The sequence below is a fragment of the Colobus angolensis genome, unplaced genomic scaffold, assembly GCF_000951035.1.
Source record: "Colobus angolensis palliatus isolate OR3802 unplaced genomic scaffold, Cang.pa_1.0 Scaffold217, whole genome shotgun sequence".
NCBI classification, from domain to species: domain Eukaryota; kingdom Metazoa; phylum Chordata; class Mammalia; order Primates; family Cercopithecidae; genus Colobus; species Colobus angolensis.
This window is the reverse complement of record NW_012115344.1, coordinates 6,542,223-6,567,791: the sequence shown is the minus strand read 5'-3', so window position 1 is coordinate 6,567,791 and position 25,569 is coordinate 6,542,223. Positions and strand designations below refer to the sequence as shown.

The following is a 25,569-nucleotide window of genomic DNA, read 5'->3' as shown; positions in this document are numbered from 1 at the left end:
ACAAAAAAATTCCAGTAAAAATACAAAGGAACGAAGGAAAATATTTTGAGAATTAGTTTACGTATTCATAACATTTTAATAAATTTCTTCAATAAAGGAATGGATATGCCACTTTCATTCAATTCTGATGAAACTGGAAACACAGTTATCCAAAGAAGTCAAGAAGACAGAAGACCAAGTATTTCATAATGTATCAAATGACTGCTCTAATGACTGAACTTGGTAATAGAGGAGAGGGATCATGGAGAAGAGAATCTAGAAATCATTTGACTAGGAAAAAATTTAAAAATCAATGTCTTCTTCCCACTCAACTCTATGGACTCTATTAAATTATGACATTTGGCATTTAAAATACCAATCAACATCTAAACAATTCCTGGATCTCCCTATTTTTACATTGTTTCGGTTGCCAAGTTTGGTTCAATTTTGAGGAAAAGAGAAATGTTCTTTAAGAAAATGACAATTGATCAATACTGCCTAATTTACCTGTGAAGCAAAGCCTTCAAATACATAGATTTTCAATAGAAGTCTCTTCTGTCCATAGAGATACCTGAATTGTTGGTGATATATAATGAGAATGAAATCTAATATCTGATTCCTTAGTAGGGAAAAGGGGGAAATGCTTCCAAGAAAAAAAAACAAAACAAAAGCAAAAAGCAATGCAGCTCTTGAAAACCAATTGGAAGGCTGCAGAGAGCTAAGCTTCCTATGTTCACTCTGGTATTATTTTCACCCTGTTCTTTTTTCCTCCACAGAGGGAATGTGTGTGTGCATGTGCGCGCGCGTGTGTGTGTGTGTGTGTGTGTAAGACAGAGAGGGAGAGAGATCTTCCTACTCAGAAAACTTTCTATCTATTCTCCCCCAGCACATAATAACAGAGCCAGCTACTTTAATCTCAGAGAGAACAGAGAAGCATACAGGTCAGAATAAAATATTTTCAATTTGATAATACTTAACGTAAGATTAATTTAAGTGACTAATAATTATAAAATTTAGCTGACAAGATTTTTAGTTTTTTTTTTTTTTTTTTTTTTAACTGGATCCTCTAATAGTAGAAGTCCAATGCACTATCCATTGTACCACAGAGCTGAATTGGACCTTCTAATATTAGAAAGTAATCACAATAGAAACTTGAAGTTAATAATAACAACTGTTGACATTTTAGCAATTTCACATTAAAAGTCATAATAATTACTAACATTGATTGACAGCTTACTATGTGCCAAGCACTGTTCTCCATACTTCACACAAACTTTAATTTGTTCCTTACATTTTTCCTCTTAGATAGGTACTATTATTATCTCCATTTTATAGATAAGAAAATGGAGAAAGACATTAATAACTTGCCCAGCAGCATACTGGCAATAAGAATTAGAATAGAAATTCAAACCTAGGCAATTTCATAGACCGAAACTCATAGTAATGTGTACAGTCCAGATGAAATCTTACCAAGAAATGATGGATACAGGGCAAGAGCACGATATCTGCCAGAGTGAAGTAAAGCCCTTCTGCAAACACATGCTCCAGAGGTGGAAGGTCAGAGGCTTTTGCTTTTCTGATGTGAGAAGGCTCTCTGTTGGTAGTAGCTGGTTCTTCCTGCACTGTGAGCTTTGAGAATGCCACTTTCAGTTCCAGACTCTCAGATGAAGAGTCCAACTCTTCAGATGTTTCCTGCGTGTGGACCTTGCTCTTTGCCTTTCCCTTAGTAAGGGGAGGCCCAACTCCATCAGCCTTCTGTTGCTTGAGTTTCTGCCTGCGGAGTTTGTCATCATTATGCACTCTAACAGGCTCACTAAGCTTTTTCTCTAGCTGTAGTATTTCTACAGGTATAATTGGGGGCTGGTCAGAAGACTCTCTGAGAAAATTCTCAATAGCCAAAGGGATGGTGAGTTCACATAGCCTGGTCCACTGACTAACCTACAAAACAAAAACAAAACAAGAAATGAAAGGATTTTTTAATTTCAACATAACTTGAGAAAAAATAACTGTCTTATTGGGAAATAAGTTTTGAGCTAAATCATCCCTAGGTTAGGTTTTTATGTTACATCAGGAGATACATCACAGTGTTTTAGAAGTAAAAACATTAAGCAAAGGAGGTGTAGCATTCCTGTATTCCCCTTACTAAATAAATCATTACTTCTCAAAGCCTTAAAAATATACCTCCCCTGTCCTGCCATTCTCCTAGATCCTACAATAAACAGAGCTTCCAAAGCATTGCTATTTGAGTTCCTAATTATATGTAAACATTCCGTTTAAAAATCAACATAACTAAAATAAAGAAAAAAGTTATTTTCTAAAAATGTCTCCAAACTTTATAAATTAAGTCTTAAATTCTTATTTTTCAATACTGCACTGAAATATTGGCACACATAAAGGGTGTATTAGCCCATTTTGCATTGCTGTAAAGGAATAGGTGAGGCTGAGTAATTTATAAAGTAAAGAGGTTTATTTGGCTCATGGTTCTGCAGACTATACAAGAAGCATCTGCTTCTGGTCAGGACCTCAAGAAGCTTTTAGTCATGGTAGAAGGCAAAGAGAGAGTAGGCATGTCACATGGGGAGAGAGAGTGCAAGAGAGTGCAAGGAGGAGGTACCAGATGCTTTTCAACAGCTAGATCTCTAGTGGACTAACAGAGCACCAAGCCATTTCTAAGGCATCTGTCCCCATGACCCAAACACCTCCTACCAGGTCCCACCCCCAACAATACTGGGGATCACATTTCAACATGAAATTTGGAGGGGATATTCAAACTATATCAAAGGGCTACCTTATTTCATTGGTTACTGTGGTTTTTTAAAACAAACTTTTATTCCTAATAGGAAGTTAAAATATTAAATGGTCAAGTAATTATGTTATCACTCTATAGCTTCAAATAACAGAAAAGAGACATTATACTTACTTCAGCACAGGCTTTCAAGCAAGTCTTTTTAAAGCCCAGAAGTTCCAAAAGTTCCTTCTTTAAGGGGTCTGCTTCATAGGATTTCTGGATTATGTGTCTCAATACAACGGCAAGTCCTGCTCTACAAAAATTGTCTGCTCGTTCTACTACTGCAGGCAAACGGCAATTCTGGACTATTGGTGGGAGCTCTTGCCTTGAAATAATCTGTATTTCAACATCCTGGATCAGATCATCTCTTAGTAGTGAACTATCTGTATTCACTTCTTTGGTGACAACTAAGCAAATTTTAAAGATTTTACAGTCACAGTAAGATAACAGAAATAAAGTTACAGATGTATGAAGAGGAAAGATGCATCCTTTTGTTTGGTGAGAAAAGTCCAGATACAGGTATTCTTCTTCTGTAAGACTTTTCTTTATGGCTTTCATTTTCTTCTTTCATTGGGTCACCTAAAGTATAAATCGTAATGATTACGGTCTTAGAATATAATCATTTAGAAGCTAAAAGATGAATGTTTCAAAAGCCTGTTCTAGAAATCAGTAAAAATTTGCAGTAGATAATAATGCTATAAATTTTGTTTCTGAAGACTGACTAAATTACTTCCAAAAGAAAAAATTCCACCCTGTGCAATTGACTAGCATTAGAGGAAATTTTACAACAGCTCCTTTAAAATGAGCAAACCCCAGTGCTTCACAATAGAGCCCTCCCAATCAAGTACTTTGGGGTCTCACTATAGGTGAGAACAGGAGATAAACAGAAGGGGAAATAAATTAACCAAGAATACTGAGAGCTGTCTGGGGATAACAACCTTGAGAAGTTTTGCCAGTGCTGGTCCTTCCATACTGCTTCTTTTTTATGACCCTACAAAATAATAGGGAGGGGATATTCATTCTTTCAGGAGAAGTGGATTCTACTCAAGTGATAGCTGCTGAGTGCTAAATCATAATATAAAAATATTTAAATTTCCCCATAATATGGATAGTGAGAGCTGAGATATCTTTTTTTTTTTTTATTATACTTTAAGTTCTAGGGTACATGTGCATAACGTGCAGGTTTGTTACATATGTATACTTGTGTCATGTTGGTGTGCTGCACCCATCAACTCGTCAGCACCCATCAATTCATCATTTTTATCAGGTATAACTTAAAGTTAACATGTCCAAAATCTAGTTCCTTATTCTCTCCCACCCCTCAAACCTGCTCCTTATGTGTCTTCCCCATCTCAGTTTACACCATTCTTTTCCTTTACACCCCCATAACCAAACCCTCCAAGGTCTTCCCATTCTCCTTAGAGAAAAGCCAAAGTTTCTACAACAGCCTACAAAAATCTTTATCTAATCCTCTTTTATGTCTCTGAGTTTGTCTCATTAACTCTCTTCATTGCTCACTGTTCCAGCCAAGGTAGACTGTTATTCCTCTAAAACAGCCATCTCCAACATTATTGGCACCACAGGCCAGTTTCATGAAAGACAATTTTTCCATGAGGGGTTGGTGGGGGGATGGGGATGGTTTCCGGATGAAACTGTTTCACCTCAGATCATCAGGCATTAGATTCTCCTAAGAAACGTGCAACCTAGATTCCTCCTGCATGCAGTTAATAGGGTTGGAGCACCTATAAGAATCTAATGTCATTGCTGATCTGACAGGAGGCGACATTCAGGCAGTAATGCTGGCTCACTGCCGCTCACCTCCCACTTTGAGGAGGGGTTCCTAACAGGCCCCAGACGGGTACTAGTCCTGGGCCCTGGGTTGGGGGACCCCTGCTAAAACACTAGGTACATTCCCACATCAGGGCCTTTGCACTTGGTGTTTCCAGTACCTAAAACAATTCCTCACTTCCTTCAGGTATTTATTTATTCAATGGCAACTTCTTAGTGAGATCCTCCCTAACTACTCAATTTAAATCACAAACCCCAGTCCCCACGCTCCCTGAAAAAAACCTTTCTGTTTCCATCTATGCTTTTTTTCCATAGCGCTTATTGCTATGGTGATATACCATATTTTATTATTTGTCTCCCACAACTAGAATGTTCCATGAGTAAAAATTTTTTGTTCACTGCTTTATATGCTTATTATACATATAAGCAAGCAGTATTTGACAAATGAAAGCAGAGATAAATATACACACTGGTTAAAGGTGCAAACACACACAGTCTTGAGATCACATTCTTCATGGCTATTTTGAAGTCATATTCCTTAAGGTTTTTATCAATTGTCCTGTCTTTTTATGTTTATACATTTCCTGGATCAAAATTCCCAATGTTATAATCCATAAATTACAATTATTCCAAAACTGACACTAGATGGCACTCTTTAAAAGCATTCATCATGGAAATATGTACCAGAAACATGACATATTAGAAGGAAAATTACTTTAAAAGCTTTTTAAAAGTATACATGCACTTTTGTCTCTTAAGTGTATTCAAAATGTTAGTGTACACTTAATTTTAGAAAACCTTCATCATACTAAATTTTCTTTAATATTTTAAATTCCTTTTTTAAGAAAATCTGAAACAAAACCTGAACACTTTAAGCTTCTTAGTTCTTCATTCTTTAAAAGTAAATAACTTATAATCCATTATAAAAAAGAAATATAGTTAGTAAAGTATTATCTTATAAAGTTTCTTAATAATACAAATAATCACTACTGCTTTATTTTATATTTATTCTATTAAAATATAACAGATACATACCATGATTTGTTACTTCTTAAAAGACTATCCGGGGGAAAATTATTTAATGTACTGTAAAAGCAACAACTTTTTAACTAACAGATCCCATTTTCTCCCTGAGCTTATTTTTTAAAATTTTTGTCACTGAGAGATAATTTTTAAACAAAAAGGTATTTATCAAAGATCAAAGGTCAGTTTTTTTTTTTAATAAAGCTGAATACAGCTCTGGAAACATTTTCATTATTAATGTAACACCTTTATGCTATGAGTCTCTTAAAAACAGTCAAACAAAGTGAGATCTATAACAACACTAGGGCAAAAAGAACCAACCACATTTGCCAGGAATTAACAGTCTTTTTGAGGAATTTGCTCTGGACTCACTCTCCTGACAGTAGGATAATAAAAAGAAGACTGATCCCTAAGTGTTTCAAGAAAGCAGATTTGAAAGAAAACATGACTGATTTCATCGTTTGCCCAGCAGTCTAAAAAACAGTAATTATGAGCCTCATCCTAACACTTTTTAAAAACTGGAAACAAAGCCATGCTATTTAATAGCTTTTAAGATATGTAGAAATATATTTTTTTTAAAGTACGTCTATATTTGCCACATTGCAAGGCACATTAGAATATGAAAATAGGGTTTTAGACATATTCTATAAACTCTTCTCATTGTTAGCACTTAATAAAATGCTAAATGTCAGCAAAACAGAATAGCAATAACCTGCCTGTGGTGATATCTAAAAATTAATGAGACGCATGAGAGAAAATGCAACAAAGTACTGTTGATTCTTAACGTATTTTCTTAAAAATACAGATGTTGGTTTTTCCCCTGGGAGATTAAAAATGTTACTTAATGATCTTAGAGTAAAAAAATAAAAAATTACTCTCCTTGAATAATGTTTCCCTATTATGTACTAATATAATTTTTTTTTTAATTTAATTTTTTTTTATTATACTTTAAGTTCAAGGGTACATGTGCATAACGTGCAGGTTTGTTACATATGTATACTTGTGCAATGTTGGTGTGCTGCACCCTTTATTTAGTAAACCTGTACAAATATGATGTTTTTGGCTTGCACTGTGCCTTTTTAGAGAGAAGAACCAGTATTTGCTCCAAGTATGCAAATATCACAGACAAAAAAAAAAAATCCCTCTTTTTTCTTTTCTAGCTTGAGAATGCCTTAGTTCATTAATTTTATGTCATGAGCTTTAAGAAGGTAGGTACTATAGAATCAACTTCTGTCTCTAGGGCTTCTGGGGCACAGCTCTTGTTATTCCATATTACATTCCTGCCAAGCACAGAAATAGAGTAATTTGCTCTTTCTCAGCTTTGACAGGTGCCACTCTCCAGAGAGGGAGAAAGTAGCAGACAAAACCACAAACTTCAAGATATTAAATAAGAGTGTGCATCTCTTTCCCGGACATGCCAATTTGCTTGGGAATCTTGCCGAATTAATAGGTATAAAGAAAAGATTATGGCTTTGATTTCATTACTCAGGAAAGTTCTAATACATTTTTAAATGGTGGAATTAGTCATAGGTTTAATATTTAGGCCTTCAGAATTTTTTTCTTTTTGCACTTTCATTCTAATGAATATATTTTAGCCTTGATAAAACACAGAGAATGAGAGAGATAAACAGTAAACATATTAAAAATAAGCATACTTCTCCACAGTCCAGAAAAAACAAAGCTTGAAAATTTTGTGATCAAAATTCAAGATCTATGGCATTATGTACAACATTATATATTAGATAAATTATATATTATATAATGAAGACCAAAAAGTGCAAAACCACTGCAAATTATCAACTTGTGTTTTGTTTTTTGTTTTTTCAAATAAGTTATCTTTGTGACAATTTGATAGGAGCTCAATAAATGTTAGGTAAATAAAGTTTTAAATAGTACATACATTTTATCATCTACCTACTATGTGCTGAGCACACAGAACATGTGCATTACTTCTAATGTGCATTACTTCTAATGCTCATAAGTATTTTATTTCCATTATAGAGATGGAAATTATAGAGATGGAAATTATAGTGATGGAAATAAAATACTCATAAGTATTTATTTCCATTATAGAGATGAAAACTGTACATCAGTCCAAAAGTATTAATTAAATTTATAAAAGATCTTAGAGACATTTAATAGGTATTGTTCTAATATAATAGTACTGTTTATAAATAAAATTTCATAAACTGAAGCAATTTTACCAAAGTGAAAATCGTCAGATATTATGTTATTCTAAGCAAGTATGCTGGTCTCAGTAATCCTTGATATAAACTTCCATCCCTGGGTTATTTGACAAGTTTCTGCACTGGATTAAATTCTTTGGCAATTCTTTCCTGATTCCTTTTATTGGCTACTCTGCAGATGGCTCAGTGACCCACAGCTCAGTGTTTTGCCCTCTTCTCAATCCACATTCCATCCTTTGAATACTGGCTTTCACACTTGTGATCATGCCACACAATTAGTTACACATTTTATAATGTAACACACAATACACTGAATAAAATGGAAACAAAAATGTCATGAAGCAATACTTATCCTACTATATGGGATAGATCTAATATTTTTTACTCTGTGCTTGTTTTTTTAAATGCTGGTTGTTACTCATTACATTGATTTCCTGACTCATTAATGGGGGCACAGCTCACAATATGACAGCACTGTTATGGGTGATCTCCAGTGCCATAGCTTTAAATATTATCTGACTCTTATATGTATATTCCAGCCATATCTTCTCCCCTAACTTCAGACTCCTGTATTCTACTTGACAGCTCCATGTGGATGTTTTTCTAAACCTGCTCCTCTTCCCTTAATGTTCTACTTCCTGGTAAAATAGGAATACCAATCAACCAGATGCTCAGGCCAAAAACTCAAAAGTCCCACTCAACTTCTTTTCTTCTCTCTCTCAGACCCTGTCATCTCTACCTTTGAAGTATATGCTAAATCCAACTCCTTAGCACCTCTACCACTACCACCTTAATCTAAGTCATCACCAGTGCTTACAAGGACTACTGCAAAAGCCTATTAACTGTTTTCCTCCACTTGCCATAAAACAGTCCATTCTCCAACAACAGGATGATACTTAAAAACATAAATCAGATGTCTCCTGCTCAAAACCATCCAGTGGCTCTTCAGCACACTCAGAATAAAATCCAAATTTCCTATTATGGCCTATAGGCCTACTGTGACCCTAGCTATCCCTTTCTGACCTCATCTCTTATCCTTCTTCACTCCCTTCCAGCCATAGTTGTCCTTGCTGTTTTTGGAAGGTGCCAGAAATGCTCCCACTGGAGAATTTTTGTACTTGCTATTTCTTTGCCTAGAATGCTTTTCTCCAAGAGATTCACATGGCTTGCTCCCTCATTTCATTGATTTATCTGCATAAATATTAACTCAGAACAGCCTCTCCTGACTGCCCGAATTGAAAAAGCACTCCCTAGCCTCTTACCTAGCTTCCCTTTTTCTTCATAGCTCTTATCACCTAACACTATAATATCTCCAGTGTTTAATGAACTCAAACTTTAGTTCAAGGAATGAATGTGCATACATGAATGTTAGAAATCACTGTCTGAGAGTATTATTAATAACTTTATTTTTGGTACAATATGAATTTCATGCTTCATGACACCATTCTTTCTTTTCCAAATTAATAAATCTATTTTAAGGATCAACTAAGTATAAATTAAAATGAAGAAATAAGATCACCTTTGTGAGGTGAATTGGGAAAAATATAAATGGAATCTAAGCAAACTCATAAATAAAGCAAGCACAGAAGTTTTTATGTATACTTATATCCAGGGCAAAGGAACTAAGAATCTTAACTAGATTTCATACATGTGTCTAGCGAGAATATTTATAAAACAAGAATTAGAAAGTAAAAGATTAGAGCCGAGACTGTTGAGCCAGACTACCTGGGTGCAAATATCCTGGTTCTGATTCTTAGTAGCTATAAAAAACTTTTCTGCATATCTGTTTCCTCACTTATGAAATGGAGACAATAACTGTACCAACCATGTAGTGTGCTGTACAGAACAAAGCTTGTCACATATTAAGTCCTTAAATAAATACTAGCTATTATTATTTCCTTATAATTTATAAGCAAATTCCTTACCAACTGGCACTATTAAAATATGCAAACTTTGGGCCGGGTGCGGTCGCTCACGCCTATAATCCCAGCACTTTAGGAGGCTGAGGCGGATCACCTGAGGTCAGGAGTTCGAGACCAGCCTGACCAACATGGAGAAACCCAGTCTCTACTAAAAATACAAAAAAAAAAAAATTAGCCAGGCGTGGTGGCGCATGCCTGTATTCCCAGCTACTCGGGAGGCTGAGGCAGGAGAATTGCTTGAACCTGGGAGGCGGAGGTTGCAGTGAGCCGAGATGGTGCCATTGCACTCCAGCCTGGGCAACAAGGGGGAAAACTCCATCTCAAAAAAACAAAAACAAAAACAACAAATGCAAACTTTGATAGGCAAAATCCAAATTATGCTTTATATTTTCAAGCGTCTTTCCATGAAAGGTAAGGGATTTATATTGATTGAAAAGTTTTTCCCACCCAAACACTGAAAAAACATATTTGTTACTGAGACTGAAAGCCAGGAAATCATGAAAGGTAAAATATAAATGTGAAACCCATAATCCATGTGCATATTAACCCATTGTACAAAAGAAGAAGTTCAACACAGTTTATAAGTATGAAAAATCACAAACTGTTTTCTTAAAGATTAAAATTTAAACCTGCTTAAATTCTCTCCTACATCATATGTTCAATATTTTGAATTTTATAACTTAGCTTGGGTTTTATGTTTTTCATAAAACAACACTATTTGGTTGAATATTGCATCCTATTTTATTACAATAACATAGATTTAACCAAAAAAAACCAATAACAACAAAAAAAACCTTGCTGCTCAACAGATAGCAGCCAATTACCTTACATATTTAAAGTCAAAAAAGATAAGAAAAAAACTGAGATTTTTTTCAAACTCATCAAATATGTAATATGGGATGCAGTTAAGTCCTAGAAAACAAAAGCCAATGATTAAAATTAGCTGTTTTCTTATCTGGTAAAGAAGTAGGAAAAAAGTTTTTAAGTGAAAAGATTACACCATAAACAAAGGGTGTAATCTTCTCTCTGGAGAATCAGGGAATCATCTGTTGCCATGGAGTCATAATGCCTGCAGCTAAACCAGACCTCATAATTAACAGTGATCCACAGCGCAAATGGCTAACATCAAGTACAAAATAAAATTACTTAATTTTCACAGCAAACAATACCTGCGCTTCTTTTAATGTACATGGTTTAAATATCTGCATTCCAAGTATTCCAATATTCTGCATAACAGAATTCCATAAACTACATTAAATACCTTAGAATAAACACACACACACACACACACACACACTAGGGAACCGTGTATACTACAGATGTATTAGTTAGCTGGCTCCAGAATTTCTTAATTTTGAGGGCTGCTAAATTGTTGCTATTAGAAAGGCTAATTGGATACTCAGTATTTATTCTTTGTTAGAAAAGCTAACTGGATACTCAGTATTTATTTTGATTTAAAAATCACAGATGACATAAAAGCTACAAGTAAAACAAGTTCAAAAAAGAAAAAACAGGCCGGGCGCGGTGGCCCACGCCTGTAATCCCAGCACTTTGGGGGGCCGAGGCGGGCGGATCATTTGAGGTCAGGAGTTTGAGACCAGCCTGGCCAACATGGTGAAACTCCGCCTCTACTAAAAATACAAAAATGAGCCGGGTGTGATGGTGGGCGCCTGTAATCCCAGCTACTCGGGAGGCTGAGGCAGATGAACTGCTTGAGCCCGGGAGGCGGATGTTGCAGTGAGGAGAGATCACGCCATTGCACTCCATCCCCAGGCGACTGAGCGAGACTCCGTCTCAAAAAACAAAACAAAACAAAACAAACAAAAACTTGATGGGCCCACTACTAGAGATACTCAAGTTTGAGCCCTGTTTAAAGCAAAAAAAAAAAAAAAAAAATGCAAAATATATAAAATAAAAAGAACTGATGATTCTCAAATCTCACTGACCTTTTCAGTATTATTTTTGAAGTGAGACCTCACAAAACGATACCTACAGGTGTAATACACGATTTTTAGTAATGAGTATGCTTAAAGCAATCCTCTCAGTGGTGTGTGCCCCCAATCAGGCAGTTTAAAAAAAAAAAAAACCCACATAGCTTTATGTTTGATTTATTAACTATGACAGCGAATCATTTAGTTGTGTTATAACAGTTTATTATCATGGATTTAAATGACCATGTTTACATGTTTAAAATTATCACATCACTAGTTCTTGCTAGCTTTTGCATTTTCTCCTGTAAACACTGCTTTTACCGATAAGCTTAGATAAAATGGAAATATACCACCTTCTTTATCAATAATGTAGCATACGATATATTACTAAAGCTGGCATTTTCTTGATATTCAAGAATTTATGACAAAGAATGGGATCCTGGCATTAAGAATAAAGAGGAAAAAAACAAGTCATCTAATCCCAAAACCAGGGGGAAAGTTGGGATGGAATTACGTGTATTAGCAAACGTTTTTGAAGCCAAAGCAATTTTCATGCAAGTTAAACTTTCTACAGAAGTTAAAAACCGAAGAGATACTGCTGTGATGACAAAACATAAGCAAATGGCCCAAAATGAGTCAAGTCCTTTGGAGTAAATGTTAGGTAGTATTCACATAGAGCTGCTTTCTGCAATTAGGAAGGGCTGGAATGGAAAACTCAATGCCAAAGAGAGAAGAGAAGTTAGAAGTGTGACCCAAGAGGTCTGAAATTACACTTAACAGCAAACATCAAACCACCCCCACCAACGCCTCCAACTGGAAGCTGTCCCATTTCTCCATCAGCAGAGGAAGACACGAGGGATTAGCTAGGGGGAAACTGGGAAACGCGTACTACTGAGGAGCCCAGAGCCCTCAACCCGCACCTTCAGCAGGAGTGGCCAAAAAGGAGTTTGAGGCGGCCCTAGGGCTGGAGAAAAATCAGGACAATGATATCACGCCCTTATCCTTCCCACCCTTTCCCCGCATCCTCAGCCCTATAGACCTCCCGAAGAAAAGAGCAGTCCTTAGGGGGTCGCGGAGGCTGAGAAGCCGGCGGCCCGAGCGCCCTCTTTACCTGGTCGCAGAGGCGCGGCCAAGGCAGGTAGGGTGCGTGAGCGTGTCGGCGACCTGGGGCGCCTGCGCCTTCCCGCCCAGCCCGAGCTGGAATTCCAAGGCTGCCTCTGGGAGCTGTTGCCCGCAGACCACTCGCTTCCACAGAGGCCAGGAGAAAAACGACAGCCAGTTTATCTGGAAAATACTCCCGCCTGCCGTCATTCATAATCCGGCGGACCGGAAAAAGGGAAGTAACGTCACTTCCTACTGTCGCACTGCCAAACGTTTCCCCCGCCCCTACTGTGGGAACCTTTGTTTTTCTGCTTTCGGAGCCGGCCAGTGCCGGGACCATTTCCGAAGGACCACCGGGAACAGACGGATCGGCAGGGCGGGGCGGAACGGTGAGTTGTGCTGAGCGACTCTGCTCCCGGCCGCCTCCTGGAGGCTCGAGACCCCCCGCTAGGAGCGAGGTGGGAGAGTAGCTACGTGGGGTATTAGTTTCCTCGCTCCTCAAGCGGAATCATCATAACCTTCTGGCGGTTGCGTTCCCTAGACTGACTGCTCTCCCCTTTCAGTGAGGACTGTGCTTCCTCCGAGGGAGTTGCGGGCCGGGGCAGGCGGACCGAGGATGTTTCTAGGTCTAGGGACAAGGGACTTGGAATCCTGCCTCGGACTTTGTCGGAGGAGTTTAGTCACTTCTCTACGTAGCTCCCTCATTATCTCTCATCTTTTGGCTCCCCTGTCAAGGACCATCCCCCATTCTAGGCCTTCGATGTGTGATGCTTTGATCAAAGGATTGACATTCTTTTTCTAAGTGTTTGCTGTCAGCTTTCAGTCACTTGATTGGTTTGGAATCGGAGCCTTTTCTCCTGCGATTCCAGGTGTCCCTAAGGTATCATTGTTACCCAGAACCAAGAACTCTGGAGGAATGAAAAAGGCAGCATCTTTAAAAGAATGTTTATTGGAAGGGGTTGCAAGAGTTTGCGAAGTCATGAAGAACAAAGTTTTTTAGAGCCATTATGAAATGGCAACGGTAATACTGCATTCTGTGTGCATAGATTCGGTTTCCTTCATCTGGGGCACATGCATATGATCAACTTTGGACTTCTTTTGAGATTGCCAGGTAGGGTGAAAAATGGATCTGGGAGAAAGCACATACTTACATTTATATATGAATGCCCAATTCAGGTTGGAGAAATCACACAAGCCTTATAAGGTGACATTTACCCAAAAAACCTAGTTCATTCATTGGGTAAATATTTTTGAGCCCTTATTAAGTTTCAAGCACTAGGGAAATACAGTGAACAAAACAAGTTCCTGCTCTCATCAAGTTTACAGGCCAGTGGGATTAAGGAATTTAAGCAAGCTAGGTGAAAGATTATGAGAGTTTTACAAATAGGAACATTGTACTACAAGTCTCCAGTCATGAAGGAGGTGATTGCTTTGCTTTTGCTTTTTTGATGTTTGGAGTTTTTTTTGTGCGGGCAGGGGTGAGTTACTTTTGTGATTTTTGCTGAAGGGACCTTGGAAATGGCTACAGTTGTATAGAAGGAGAGATAAGACCACTATACTTTGATCACTTAATTCCAGTAATTCTATAGCCATTATTTTGTGGTACTTTGCAAAGTGGCAAAGGGATAGGCAAAAAGATAAATATAGACTCTGCCCTTAAAGTACTCAGAGTTTTGTAGGGCACATAACACTTGTGTCAAAAAAAAAAAAAATACTTCAAGGGAGAAAGTTGCACTACCATGAAAAAGCACTATGAGATATCCTTGAAGGGGAGACTATTAATAGGGTTTGGAATGGAGAGGGGCACAGCAGCTGTCAGTCAAGTCTTCAGGAGAAGTATTTGAACAGGGTCTTGATAGGATGTAGAAATATAAAAATAGGTAAAGAGCTTCCCAGACAAAAAATTTTTTAAAAATAAAAAAAAAAAAAAAGAGAGGTAGGGCCAGCTAGCTGTAAGGCAGATCTGGGGCTGATGAATGATAATATTTGTGCCAGTTACTGAATCTTCTTAAATGCTAGGCCAAGAAATGTGGACTTTATTTTGAAGGTGGTGGAAAGCCCTAACTTCTCAGCAAGAATTTTTTTTTTATTTTAATGAAAAGGAAGAAAACTGGGTTTCAGGAAAATTTGTATGGCAACAAAGTTGAAGTCAAGGAAAATAATAAGGTTATTGCCATAGTTCAAGTAAGCTAATAAAACCTGAATTTCATTAGTAGCAGTGGAAGTGAAAAGTAGGACAAGTGTGAAAAATACCGCAGAATCCACAGGAAAGGACTGCTGATTATTTGAATATAAGGAGCAGGGAAAGACTCAGTGAAGGAAAGACTTTGGTCTCAAACTTGACTAAAAGTAAGTTATGTCATTTATTGAAAGAGCAGGACAAGGAACTTTTCAGGAGGATAATCAGAATCTCAATTGTAGTTGTAACTGAATTGGAGATGCCTTTAAGGAACCAGATAGACACATACACTAAGCATTTGGAAACACGAGATTCAAATTTAAGAGATTTGGCTCGTACTTGTAATCCTAGCAATTTTGGAAGCCACAACAGGAGGATTGTTTTAGCCAAGGAGTTTGAGACCAGATGAGAGCAACATAGCACGACCCTGTCTCTACTTAAAAAACAACAAAATTAACTGGGCATGGGTATGGTGGTACATGCCTGTAGTCCTAGCTGCTTGACAGGCTGAGGCAGAAGGATCGCTTGAGCCCCGGAGTTCGAGGCTGCAGTGAGCCATGATCTCAGTGCACTCCAACCTGGGCAAGACTATGTCTCAAAAAAAAAAAAAAAAAAAAGAAAGCGAGAGAGAGAGATTGGAGTTGGGGTAAAACATATTAAATCATCTACCAAGAGATGATAATTGAAAACCTGATGTGTATAAGATTACCAAGAAGAAACTGCTAGCAGAACTAAGAAGATAGCTAAGGACAAACACTTGGACAATACCAAAAGCAACAAGCATCAGAAGACAAACCAGAGAAAGAGGAGTCAGAGATAGAAGAGGAAAAATCGAAAAGTTGAGTATAACAGAACTCAAGGGAGGAGAAAGTTTTATGAAATTGGAAGTAGATAACAAGTATTTACTTGGCCAACATTTACTGTTATTTGCTATTTTCCAGGAACTCTGCCAGACGGGTTACAGCAGTAGGCAAGACCAATCCACTGCCTGCCTTCATGGAACTTACATTCTGATGAGAAAGAAAGATTATTTACATAATTAACAGTGTGATTAATATTATAAATAAGTACAGAATGTTTTTGGACTATGTAACAGTAAAACTTCTAGTTTTGTTGAAAGAATGTGCAGGAAAAACAGAAACTTGAGAGGTGACTTAAGATGGAGGTGGGGGTGGCACACTTTCTACTGAGGTACTAAGGTAAGAAAGAGTATATTGGACGGCTTGAAATAAGTCATATAGCTATAACAGAGAGTGAGAATGGCCTGAGATACTAGGTAACATTTAATGAGTGTGAACTATGTGCCAGGTACTGTTGTAACGGCTTTATATGTATTATCAGATCATGTAGAGCAATGGTCCCCAACCTTTTTGGCACCAGGGACCAGTTTCATTGAAGACATAGTTTCAGGATCATTCAAGTGTATTACATTTACTATGCACTTTATTTCTCTTATTAGTACATTGTAAGATATAATAAAATAATTAGACAACTCACCATAATGTAGAATCAGTGGGAACCTTGAGCTTGCTTTGCTGCAGCTAGACGGTTTCATCTGGGGATGATGGGGGATACAGTGACAGATCATCAGGCATTAGATTCTCATAAGGAGCACACAACCTAGAGCACTCACATGCACAGTTCACATAGCATTCACACTCCTGTGAGAATCTAATTCCACCACTGATCTGACAGGAGGCAGAGCTCAGGTAGAAATGCAAGTGATGGGAGCAGCTGTAAATACAAATGAAGCTTCACTTGCTTGCCTACTGCTCACCTCCTGCTGCATGGCCTGAAGGTTAGGGACCCCTGATGTAGAGAATTAGAGACCTTGTTAAGAATCTTATTCTTGAACCTTTGGATTGTGAGAAGTGAATAAAAGGATTTTAAGCAAGTAAGTGATATGAAAAGGTTTAGAGGATGACAAGAGTGGTTGTGGGAGACTGATTAAGCTATTGCAGTGGGCCAAATAATAGATGATGATAGGTTGGTCTAGAGTGGTAGTAGTAAGAATTGAAAAGGGTGGATAGATTTGAGATATGTTTAAGAGGTTTGGTTATTGAATTGGGGGTGGGAATTAAGGAAGTGGGAAGAGGTAAAGCTGCTTCTGGGTTACTGGCTTGGGCAATAGGGTAAACATCATTTGAAAAAGGGATTACTAGAGGAAGAACTGGTTAGGAGAAAAGGGAAGAGTGCATGAGTGGCTCTGTTGGAGACATGTTCAATAGGAGGCACCAATGAGATGTCCATGTCAAGCTGGCAGTTGGATCTTGGAAGAGACACATGGACTGCAGAGATGTATTAGTAATCACTGGCAAAGGACTGTATAGATCAAATTGTCTAGAGCAATAATTCCCAAAATTTAGAGTAGATGGAATTGCCTGGAAGGCTTAACACAGATTTCTAGACCCTACTCCCAGAGTTTTTTCTTTAGTAGGCCTAGGAATGGAGATCAAGAGTTTGCATTTCTAAGTTCTGACGTGATGCCTATGCTGCTGACTCAGAGACACATTTTTGGAAGAAGATGTAGAACAAGGAGAGACCCAGAACCTAGCATTGAGGATCTCATTTTTAATTGGAATAGGAGGAACCTACAAAGATGACTGACAAAGAAGTAGGAGGGAAAATCGTATGTGTTGGGTTTACTGATTGAGGCCACGAATGACTCATGAGAGCATTTTCATGGAATAGTGGGACAAAGGCCAAATTGCAAGAATTGCTGTGTAAGTAGAAGGAATGAAGAAAAAGAGTACAAAAGTAGATGATTTCTGAGAAAGTTTTCCTGTAAAAGAGAAAAGATAGAAGATGTTTGAATATATTTAAATGTCAATGAGAAGATGCCAGTAGAAAGAAAAGGCTGGGGAAAAAAAAAAAAGATATGGGCAATAATCCATAGGCCAAGGTTCAAGAGGGGACAAGAAGAGATAGGATCCAGATCCAGGTGACATTGCATGAAGAGCGACCTTCTCCTTTTTTATCAGATGTGAAAGAGTTTGAAAGGATGAGTGCAGGTAAGTTTGTAGATGTGCTGGAAGGAAGTTGACTTAATTCCTCTCTGACAGCCTCTCTTCTTTGTGAAGTAGGTGAGGCCATCTACTGAAACGCAGAAGCAATTTTAAAAGAAAATGGAGAAAGCATAACTGATCTTTGCATAAAGTGGGGAAGTGAGTTGACCAGAGAAGGATGAGAGAATTGCCAAGTTGTACTGAATGCCAACCTGAGAATGGTGATTCTGAAGATAGGGTGTATATGTATTCCCAGTTGCACTTAGAGTTTGGGTGCAGGCAGAGAGAGAATGACTAGCAGGGTGGATGTCTATAAAGTAGGGAAACTACAGGGCTTTCGGGTGCCTAGAGTACTGAAAGAGTTATTGAAAGGTTGGACCACAGAATGTGAGCTGGATAGGAAGTAAACGGCTTACTGCAATAAATCAAGGATAATAAAAGAAAGAGAAAAAAGGTCATTGTTTAGTAGTGGGGATTTTTGTGCTGTATGCATTTGACACAGTTAATTCCCAGCATCACCTAAGAATTCACTCTTATCAATACTACTACTACAACTTCCCTAGGTCAGTGAAAGCTTTAAAGTGATAAATATTAATTTTCTCACATTCCTTTTTTAAAGCAACATCTATTTTTTAAATGAAAGCTACATTTCATATACTAAATTTCTTTCGTATATACACTTTTCTTTCATACACACACACAGGACTTTGTTTTCTAGAACTCTAATCTGTAGTAAGAATGATATGGCTCTTTTACAGTCTGTTTTGGCCACGGGTTTAGGAATGAATATACAGGAAAGGAATTGTATGGAAGTAACATGATTTGGTGTAACTCCAGGAAAATATTTTTGTATATACAGATCAACACAGTTACACCAAGTTGCTGACCTCTTTATGACTGCTGTAGAAAGTAAAGTTCTTTCACTATATGGATATTTGCCTGTAAGGAAGGAAAAGTAACAGAAATTAGAGAAGGCAACAGAAAAGTGGGAGTAAAAGTAAGATAGAAAGCTAAAATATAAAATATAAACCACATAACCATGAATGTTTTATTTTAGGCTCAACTACTGTTTTCTGTTTGGTGAGGAAACAAAAGTCAGGGCAAGAGGGTGCCAACAAGGAGAAAGCAGAAGGGACAAGAAATTGGAGGCTTCTGTAACAAAGAACAAGTGGAATGGGAACAGAGAAATGAATAAATAAATACGGAAGAAAGATTGACTTGGCACTTTGAAGAGGTCCCTGGGCTAAGGCAGTGGAAGAGATAAAGTAATGGAAGATTGTAGTCAGAAAGGAGAATTGATTGTAATAAAAGAGGTGTATAGTTTTTTTTGTGGCAAGTTTCAGATTTCACTGGCTGAAGATAAAGCTCCTTGAGGTTAAAAGATCAATTATATAATACACTATTATAACTCTGTATGTGAATAGATTTTTTAAAAAATAGAAATAGAAATAAATTTAAAAATTAATATTTTTTTCTCTGTATTTCACCATGGGGACCACTGGGCCAGAGGGCCATGTTAGTAATTTAGGGGAGGGGTACAAAGCCTGTTAAGTTTTATAATGGTAAGATTGCATAAAAAGAACTGACTCCAACGTTCCAACTGGAATGTTGGTGTTGATGACTTCTGTAGTCTTGTAATCTAGGTGCTGACTCTTGTCACCTAATCTGTAATGTAAACCTCTTACCTGTGATTGTAGAAATACATAGCAATAAATACTTGGCTTTCATTTTTCAGCATAGAAATTTCAAGAAATGTTTTTTCTAATATATTATGAGGGTTATTTTAGGTGTCAACCCTTTGGTCAGTACCCAATAAAATAAACTGTTTCATAACAATCAGACAAGTAAACTGCTATTCCCTTTACCTATATGAAATTAGATCAGTAGAAAGATTAGTAAACTGTCATAGGAGTGGAATTTAAAGAAAAAAGAGATTAGGTGGCTGTTACCCTTGTATATGCTGGAGGAATGGCATGTTTACCCTTTCAGTCATGGACATTTTATTAAGGAGCTATTTTTTCCTCAGAACATACATGGTGACCAGCCCCTTGAGTAAATTTTAAAATAACTTTCCTATACCTATCATTATGTAGAGGTGATGTATGTAATAATATAATTTTAAGAAGTGACAGAGGCTGCTTTTCAATTTTGTTAAATTCTTACAAATACAACAGTTTGAGATAAGGTAACTTTTTCATTGTAGTACTGACTTTTGGATTCCTTTCCATGTGTGATTCAGATGATATTTTAGTGCAGTACAGAATTTGACAATAATTTTGTAGTTATCAGGTAGATAACTAATACCCTCCTGGGAACTTTAAAAAAAAAAAAAGCCTAGTGATGTGTATGTGTGTTTCTTGTCAGATGTGGAGAAGGTTGAAGAGTGAAGTTGGAGGGGAGGGAACAACAAAATCCATTTTCAGATGTGCTTTCATATGCTAGGATTCAACCTACAGCAAGTTTTAATGGTGTTATAAACCCCTGAAAATGGGAGATAACTGGAATTGCTGACAGTTCTCTAACTATGGCAGTGCAAGTGTGTTGCATTAATATAATATTAACCTCGAGGATAGAAGATTTCAAGCCATAGTATATTGATCAAAGGATTGAACACAAAGAATACATTTTTATTTTGATAATTTCTTGGCTGGAGAGGTTTTTGAAAAAGTGACAACCAGAAGCAGAACCACATGATAGCATTGGTATTAACTAAAAACAAAACTTTTTAGTATTGTGGAATTTCATAAGCCTTTGATGTATATCTTTATCCATCTTGGCTATTTTTTAAGCTCTTTAGGACACAAAGCGTCATAGACTGTGTGTGTGTGTGTGTGTGTGTGTGTGTGTGTGTTAAGTAGTTATGATATTATCCCTCAGAAACCTTACTTTTAAAAATAGGTTAATGCATGAGATACCACAATCTAAATGTGATCAAATAAGGTTATCATTAATATGTTTTCTGAGACATTCATGGTTGGGGCAGAGAACTAAAGAGGTGAGTTTAAAAAAAAAAAGAGTTGAGGTAAAAACGGTAGCAGTGACCATGAGAGCTAATCACTTAACGCACCCTTTCACCGCTGCCCTCTTGTGATACCCCTTACACACACAAACACATGCACACTAAGTCTTCCTTTGTGTTATGGAAATAAGGTTTGAGAGAAGAAATTTTGATGCAGAGTAAACTTGACCTAAACCCATCAACTTCTATGTACTGAAACTGCAAAGTGTATCTTTTAAAACACAGCTAGGAAGGAGTTCTGTGGCAGGGAGAAGCCTACCTGGATTTAAAACGTTACCATCAATATGGATACACAGAAAACTGATACTGCTAGTTGTTTCAGGGGGCAGGAACTAGATAATGCCTGTCAGGAATAAAATGGAAATTTACTTTTATTTGTAATAACTTTTTGGTAATTTTACATTTTATATCATGTGCACAGTATTATCTATTATAAATTAAAAAACAGAAAAGTAAAACTTTGACATAGATAATTGTGCATTGTCTTCTAAATTACGTCCTCTTTTTTTTCCTTCAGGTGTTTGCAATGGCTGCTACTGTGAACTTGGAACTTGATCCCATTTTTTTGAAAGCACTAGGTTTCTTACATTCAAAGAGTAAAGATTCTGCTGAAAAGCTAAAAGCACTGCTTGATGAATCTTTGGCTCGGGGCATTGATTCCAGTTACCGTCCATCTCAAAAGGTACCTGCATGAATAAAAAGTTTGAAGAGAGTTTTATAAGACCTGTAGTAGTACATTGATAACATATAGACCATCTCAAAACAATCTCTGCTGAAATAATCTGTCCTTGTGGCATGGAGAAATTATATTCTTTCTTTTTTTCCTTCAAGTTTTCAGGGAACTGTTACACCACATAGAAAAATCAGCTGGGGGTGTGGGATAATCTGTTCTACTGCTTTGTGTGTATATGAATTCACTTGTTTATGACTTACTTTAATTTCCGATTCTTTATGATTAGAATTTTTTTAAGCTGCTGAATGTAACCACAGATTACTTCTGTTATTCTCTATTGTTTTAAGGATTAAAAAAATCAAGTAAAAGCACAGATTTTTCAACAATATAAATTGAATATGGGTAGGATAATTTAAGAGAAAAGGAGGTATGGATGAACTCTGGGACGTTTGTAGCTGCTGTCTAGATAATAACAAAGCAGGCAATGGCAACTTTATGTGAAAAGAATATACGTTTTGATACCAAACATACCTGTTTTAAATCCCACTTACATCTTATAATTGTGTGGTGATAATAGACAATGTATCTTGATGTCCCAGGTACTGAGTAGTTTATGTGAATAATTAATTTTAATTATAATAATGATCCTTTAAGATAGATACTGTTTTCTTCATTTTATGTAAGGAAACTGAGGCACACAGTAACTTCATTTCATTTAGTCTGTTAATTGGTAAAATGGGGATGATAAGAACTACTTTGCAGAGTTGTAAAAACTGAAGGAGATACAGTAAATGAGTCACCTAGTGTAGTATCTGCCTGGTACATAATAAGCTGTCAGTGAATGATAACTCTTACTATATTCCCTAATACCTACTAAGACATTCTTTCAAATTCTTCTAAGCTCTTGTCCTGAAACTCCAAATCACTCAGGTCTGTGGACCTAGATCCCAAACCGAGAAGGAAAAGATAGAACATGACTAGCTCAAGTCTAACCAGAATCTGAAGCTCAAGTAAACACTGGCATTTTGTCCCCAGCTTTCTTTCAATACTAGGTCTAGTACTCCGAAGCCTTTTTATTGTACTTTGAATAACAGAACCATTGTGACTTCATTTCTTCTATCCATTCTGATTCCAGTAGGTCCAGTGAGTTCAGATCGAGCAAATCAATATGGCTCTACAAAGCATACTACCAAATTCATTCCACTGTGGGTGTTGGTATTGTCCAGTTAGGAAAACCTATTATTACTAAAGAAAAAAAAGTTTCAATGGAGCTCTAAAATGGAAGTTTATCTCTTAAAGAACGTGAAAAATTTGTTGTGATTAAAAAGCATGCTGCCCTTAGGTTTCTAGCTAGAATTTACTTCTCTTGGTCAGTTTTCAGAAACTCTTCTGTTACAGGTTTTTAAAGCCCAGGTCCATTTAATTTTAGCCTTCAGCTGAATATTTTCATCACTAGATTTGTGTGAGAAGAGTTGATTTATGCCAGTGTTTCTCAAACTTTAGCATGGATAATAATCACCTGGAGGCAGTGGTACGCTTATAAACATTACCAAATCTCCAAGTGTATTCTAACATGAATATTGGTTGATATTCATTTACATTAATGAGGAAGGCAAATGTGAAATAATGCAGTTAAAACTTAACTCATCTGTCAACAACTAGAACAACTTTTTTGCTGAATAGGTAATAGTTTAATACTGCATGACTTTGTCCTCAATTTTTTAGTTACACACAATACATGTTTTTTGTTTTTTTGTTGAGACAGGATCTCACTCTGTTACCAAGGCTGGAGTGCAATAGCACAATCTTGGCTCACAGCACTCCCTCCCAGGTTCAAGCAGTCCTCCCACTTCAGCCTCTTGAGTAGCTAAGACTACAGGTGCATGCCACCATGCTTGGCTAATTTTTTTATATTTTGTGGAGACAGAGTTTTGCCATGTTGTCCAGGCTGGTCTCAAACTCCTGGACTCAAGCAGTCTGCCCACCTTGGCTTCCCAAAGTGCTGGGATTATAGGCATGAGTCACCACACCTGGCCCACCATACACTTTTAAGTTTAATCTGCATTATTAATATTTTCTTCAACACTTGACTAAGTCTACACCAGTGGTCAACAGACTTTATAAAGAGCCAAACAGTAAGAATTCTAGATTTTGTGTGCCAGATGGTCTCCACTGCAACTATTTAATTCTGCCATGGTAATGTGAAAGCAGCCATACATTATACATAAATGAATGGGTGTGGCTGCGTTCTTATATAAACTGTTTATAAAAAACTATTTATAGGCCTCAGTTTTAAGCAGTCAGCGTAATAATATATCAAGCCCTGCCACCACTAGATCTGAGGAGCCATTCCTCCTTCCTTTTTCTTCTCTTCCTCCTCAGAGGTAGACACTATTCTGAAATTGATATGTATTATTCCCATTTATACTTTTGTACTTTTACATATTATCACAGTAAAATAGACTGCACTCAGCTGCTTTAGTTTTATTTAGAATGGTGGAGGAGTGCCCTTCTTTATGGGGAGGGGAAATTCCAAGGAGCTGCCATATGCATAAACTTTGTTTATGCATACTATTAGTAACAATAAATAAGTTATCTATATCAGCAAAGCTATAATACATGAATAAGGGATCGAAGTTTTAAACAGAACGGAAAGACAAGCCACAGACTGAGAGAAAATATTTACATATCATATATCTGATAATGGCCTTGTGCCCAAAATCTATGACGAATTCTTTAAACTCAATAATGAAACAAACATTCATTTTTTTTAAATGGGCAAAATATTTTATCAAATAGTTTACCAAAGAAGATATATGTATGCCAAATGAGCACTTGAAAAACTGCTCAGCATCATTAGTTATTGGAAAAATGTAAATTAAATCTAAATGAGATACCACTGCATACCTATTAGAACGTCTACAATTTAAAAAGACTAGCCATACAAATTATTGGTGAGGATGGAAAGGAGCTGGAACTCTCATATATGCTTGGTGGAAATATAAAATGGTCCTGCCACAGAGTTTGGCAGTTTCTTAAGAAATTAAGCATATATTTAACACTTACCGTATAACCCACTCCTATTTATTCTAGAAAAGTAAAAACATAGGTATGTACAAATACTTGTACATGAATATTCATAACAGCTTTATTTGTAATAGTCCCAAACTGCAGACAACCCAAATATCCATCAATAGGTAAATTGATAAATAAATTGTGGTATATTCATTCAATGGAGTATTATTCAGCAATAAAAAGGAATGAACTATTGATACACTTAACAACATGGATGAATCTCAAAATAAATATTCTGAGTAAAAGAAGCCAGACAAAAAAAGAATACATATCTATGATTCCATTTATATAAATTTCTAGGAAATGCAAACTAATCTAATGTTACAGAAAACAGATAAATGATTGCTTGAGGATGGGAGACATCTTTTCTCTAGGGTGTATACCTGTAAGAGGGTAATTACAAAGGGCCACAAGGAAATTTGGGGGGATGATGGATATGTTCATTATGTTGATTGTAGTGATGGTGTCATAGATGTATACATATGTCAAAATTTATCAAATGTTACACTTTAAGTAGGTGTAGTTTGGGCCAGGTGTGGTGGTTCATGTCTGTAATCCCAGCACTTTGAGAGGCCGGGGTGGGCGGATCATTTGAGGCCAAGAGTTTGAGACCAGCGTGGCCAACATGGTGAAACACCATCTTTACTAAAACTACAAAAACTAGCTGGGAGTGGTGGTGCACCTGTAGTCCCAAATACTTGGGAGGCTGTCAGGAGAATCACTTGAACCCAGGAGGCAGAGGTTGCTGTGAGCCAAGACTGTCCCACAGCACTCCACTCCAGCCTGGGCAACAGAGTGAGACTCCGTCCCCCCCCAAAAAAATAAATAAAGGTACAGTTTGTATATCAATTATTTCTCAATAAAGCTATTTATCTATTTAAGAAAGGAATATTACATTGG

The 25,569-nt window shown here is 37.0% G+C and overlaps 2 protein-coding genes across 3 annotated transcripts in view; one reads left to right on the top strand and one right to left on the bottom strand.

Annotated features, from left to right (window-relative positions):
• LOC105512698 (glutathione S-transferase C-terminal domain-containing protein) overlaps positions 1–12,968 on the bottom strand; it is a 48,094-nt gene extending 35,126 nt beyond the window's left edge. The window contains exons 1-3 of the mRNA XM_011943264.1: positions 12,729–12,968; positions 2,900–3,346; positions 1,450–1,917 (exon numbers count right to left, since the gene is read on the bottom strand). Coding sequence (XP_011798654.1) covers positions 1,450–1,917; positions 2,900–3,325 — 894 coding nt within the window. The 5' untranslated portion in view covers positions 3,326–3,346; positions 12,729–12,968. The remainder of the gene's footprint in view (positions 1–1,449; positions 1,918–2,899; positions 3,347–12,728) is intronic.
• Positions 12,969–13,021: 53 nt separating this feature from the next.
• INTS12 (integrator complex subunit 12) overlaps positions 13,022–25,569 on the top strand; it is a 25,639-nt gene continuing 13,091 nt past the window's right edge. The window contains exons 1-3 of one of the 2 annotated variants that reach the window (XM_011943263.1): positions 13,022–13,107; positions 17,981–18,142; positions 21,439–21,603. In XM_011943263.1, the coding sequence (XP_011798653.1) occupies positions 21,448–21,603 (156 nt within the window). In that variant the 5' untranslated portion in view covers positions 13,022–13,107; positions 17,981–18,142; positions 21,439–21,447. The remainder of the gene's footprint in view (positions 13,108–17,980; positions 18,143–21,438; positions 21,604–25,569) is intronic. The other variant, XM_011943262.1, reaches the window with a different exon arrangement.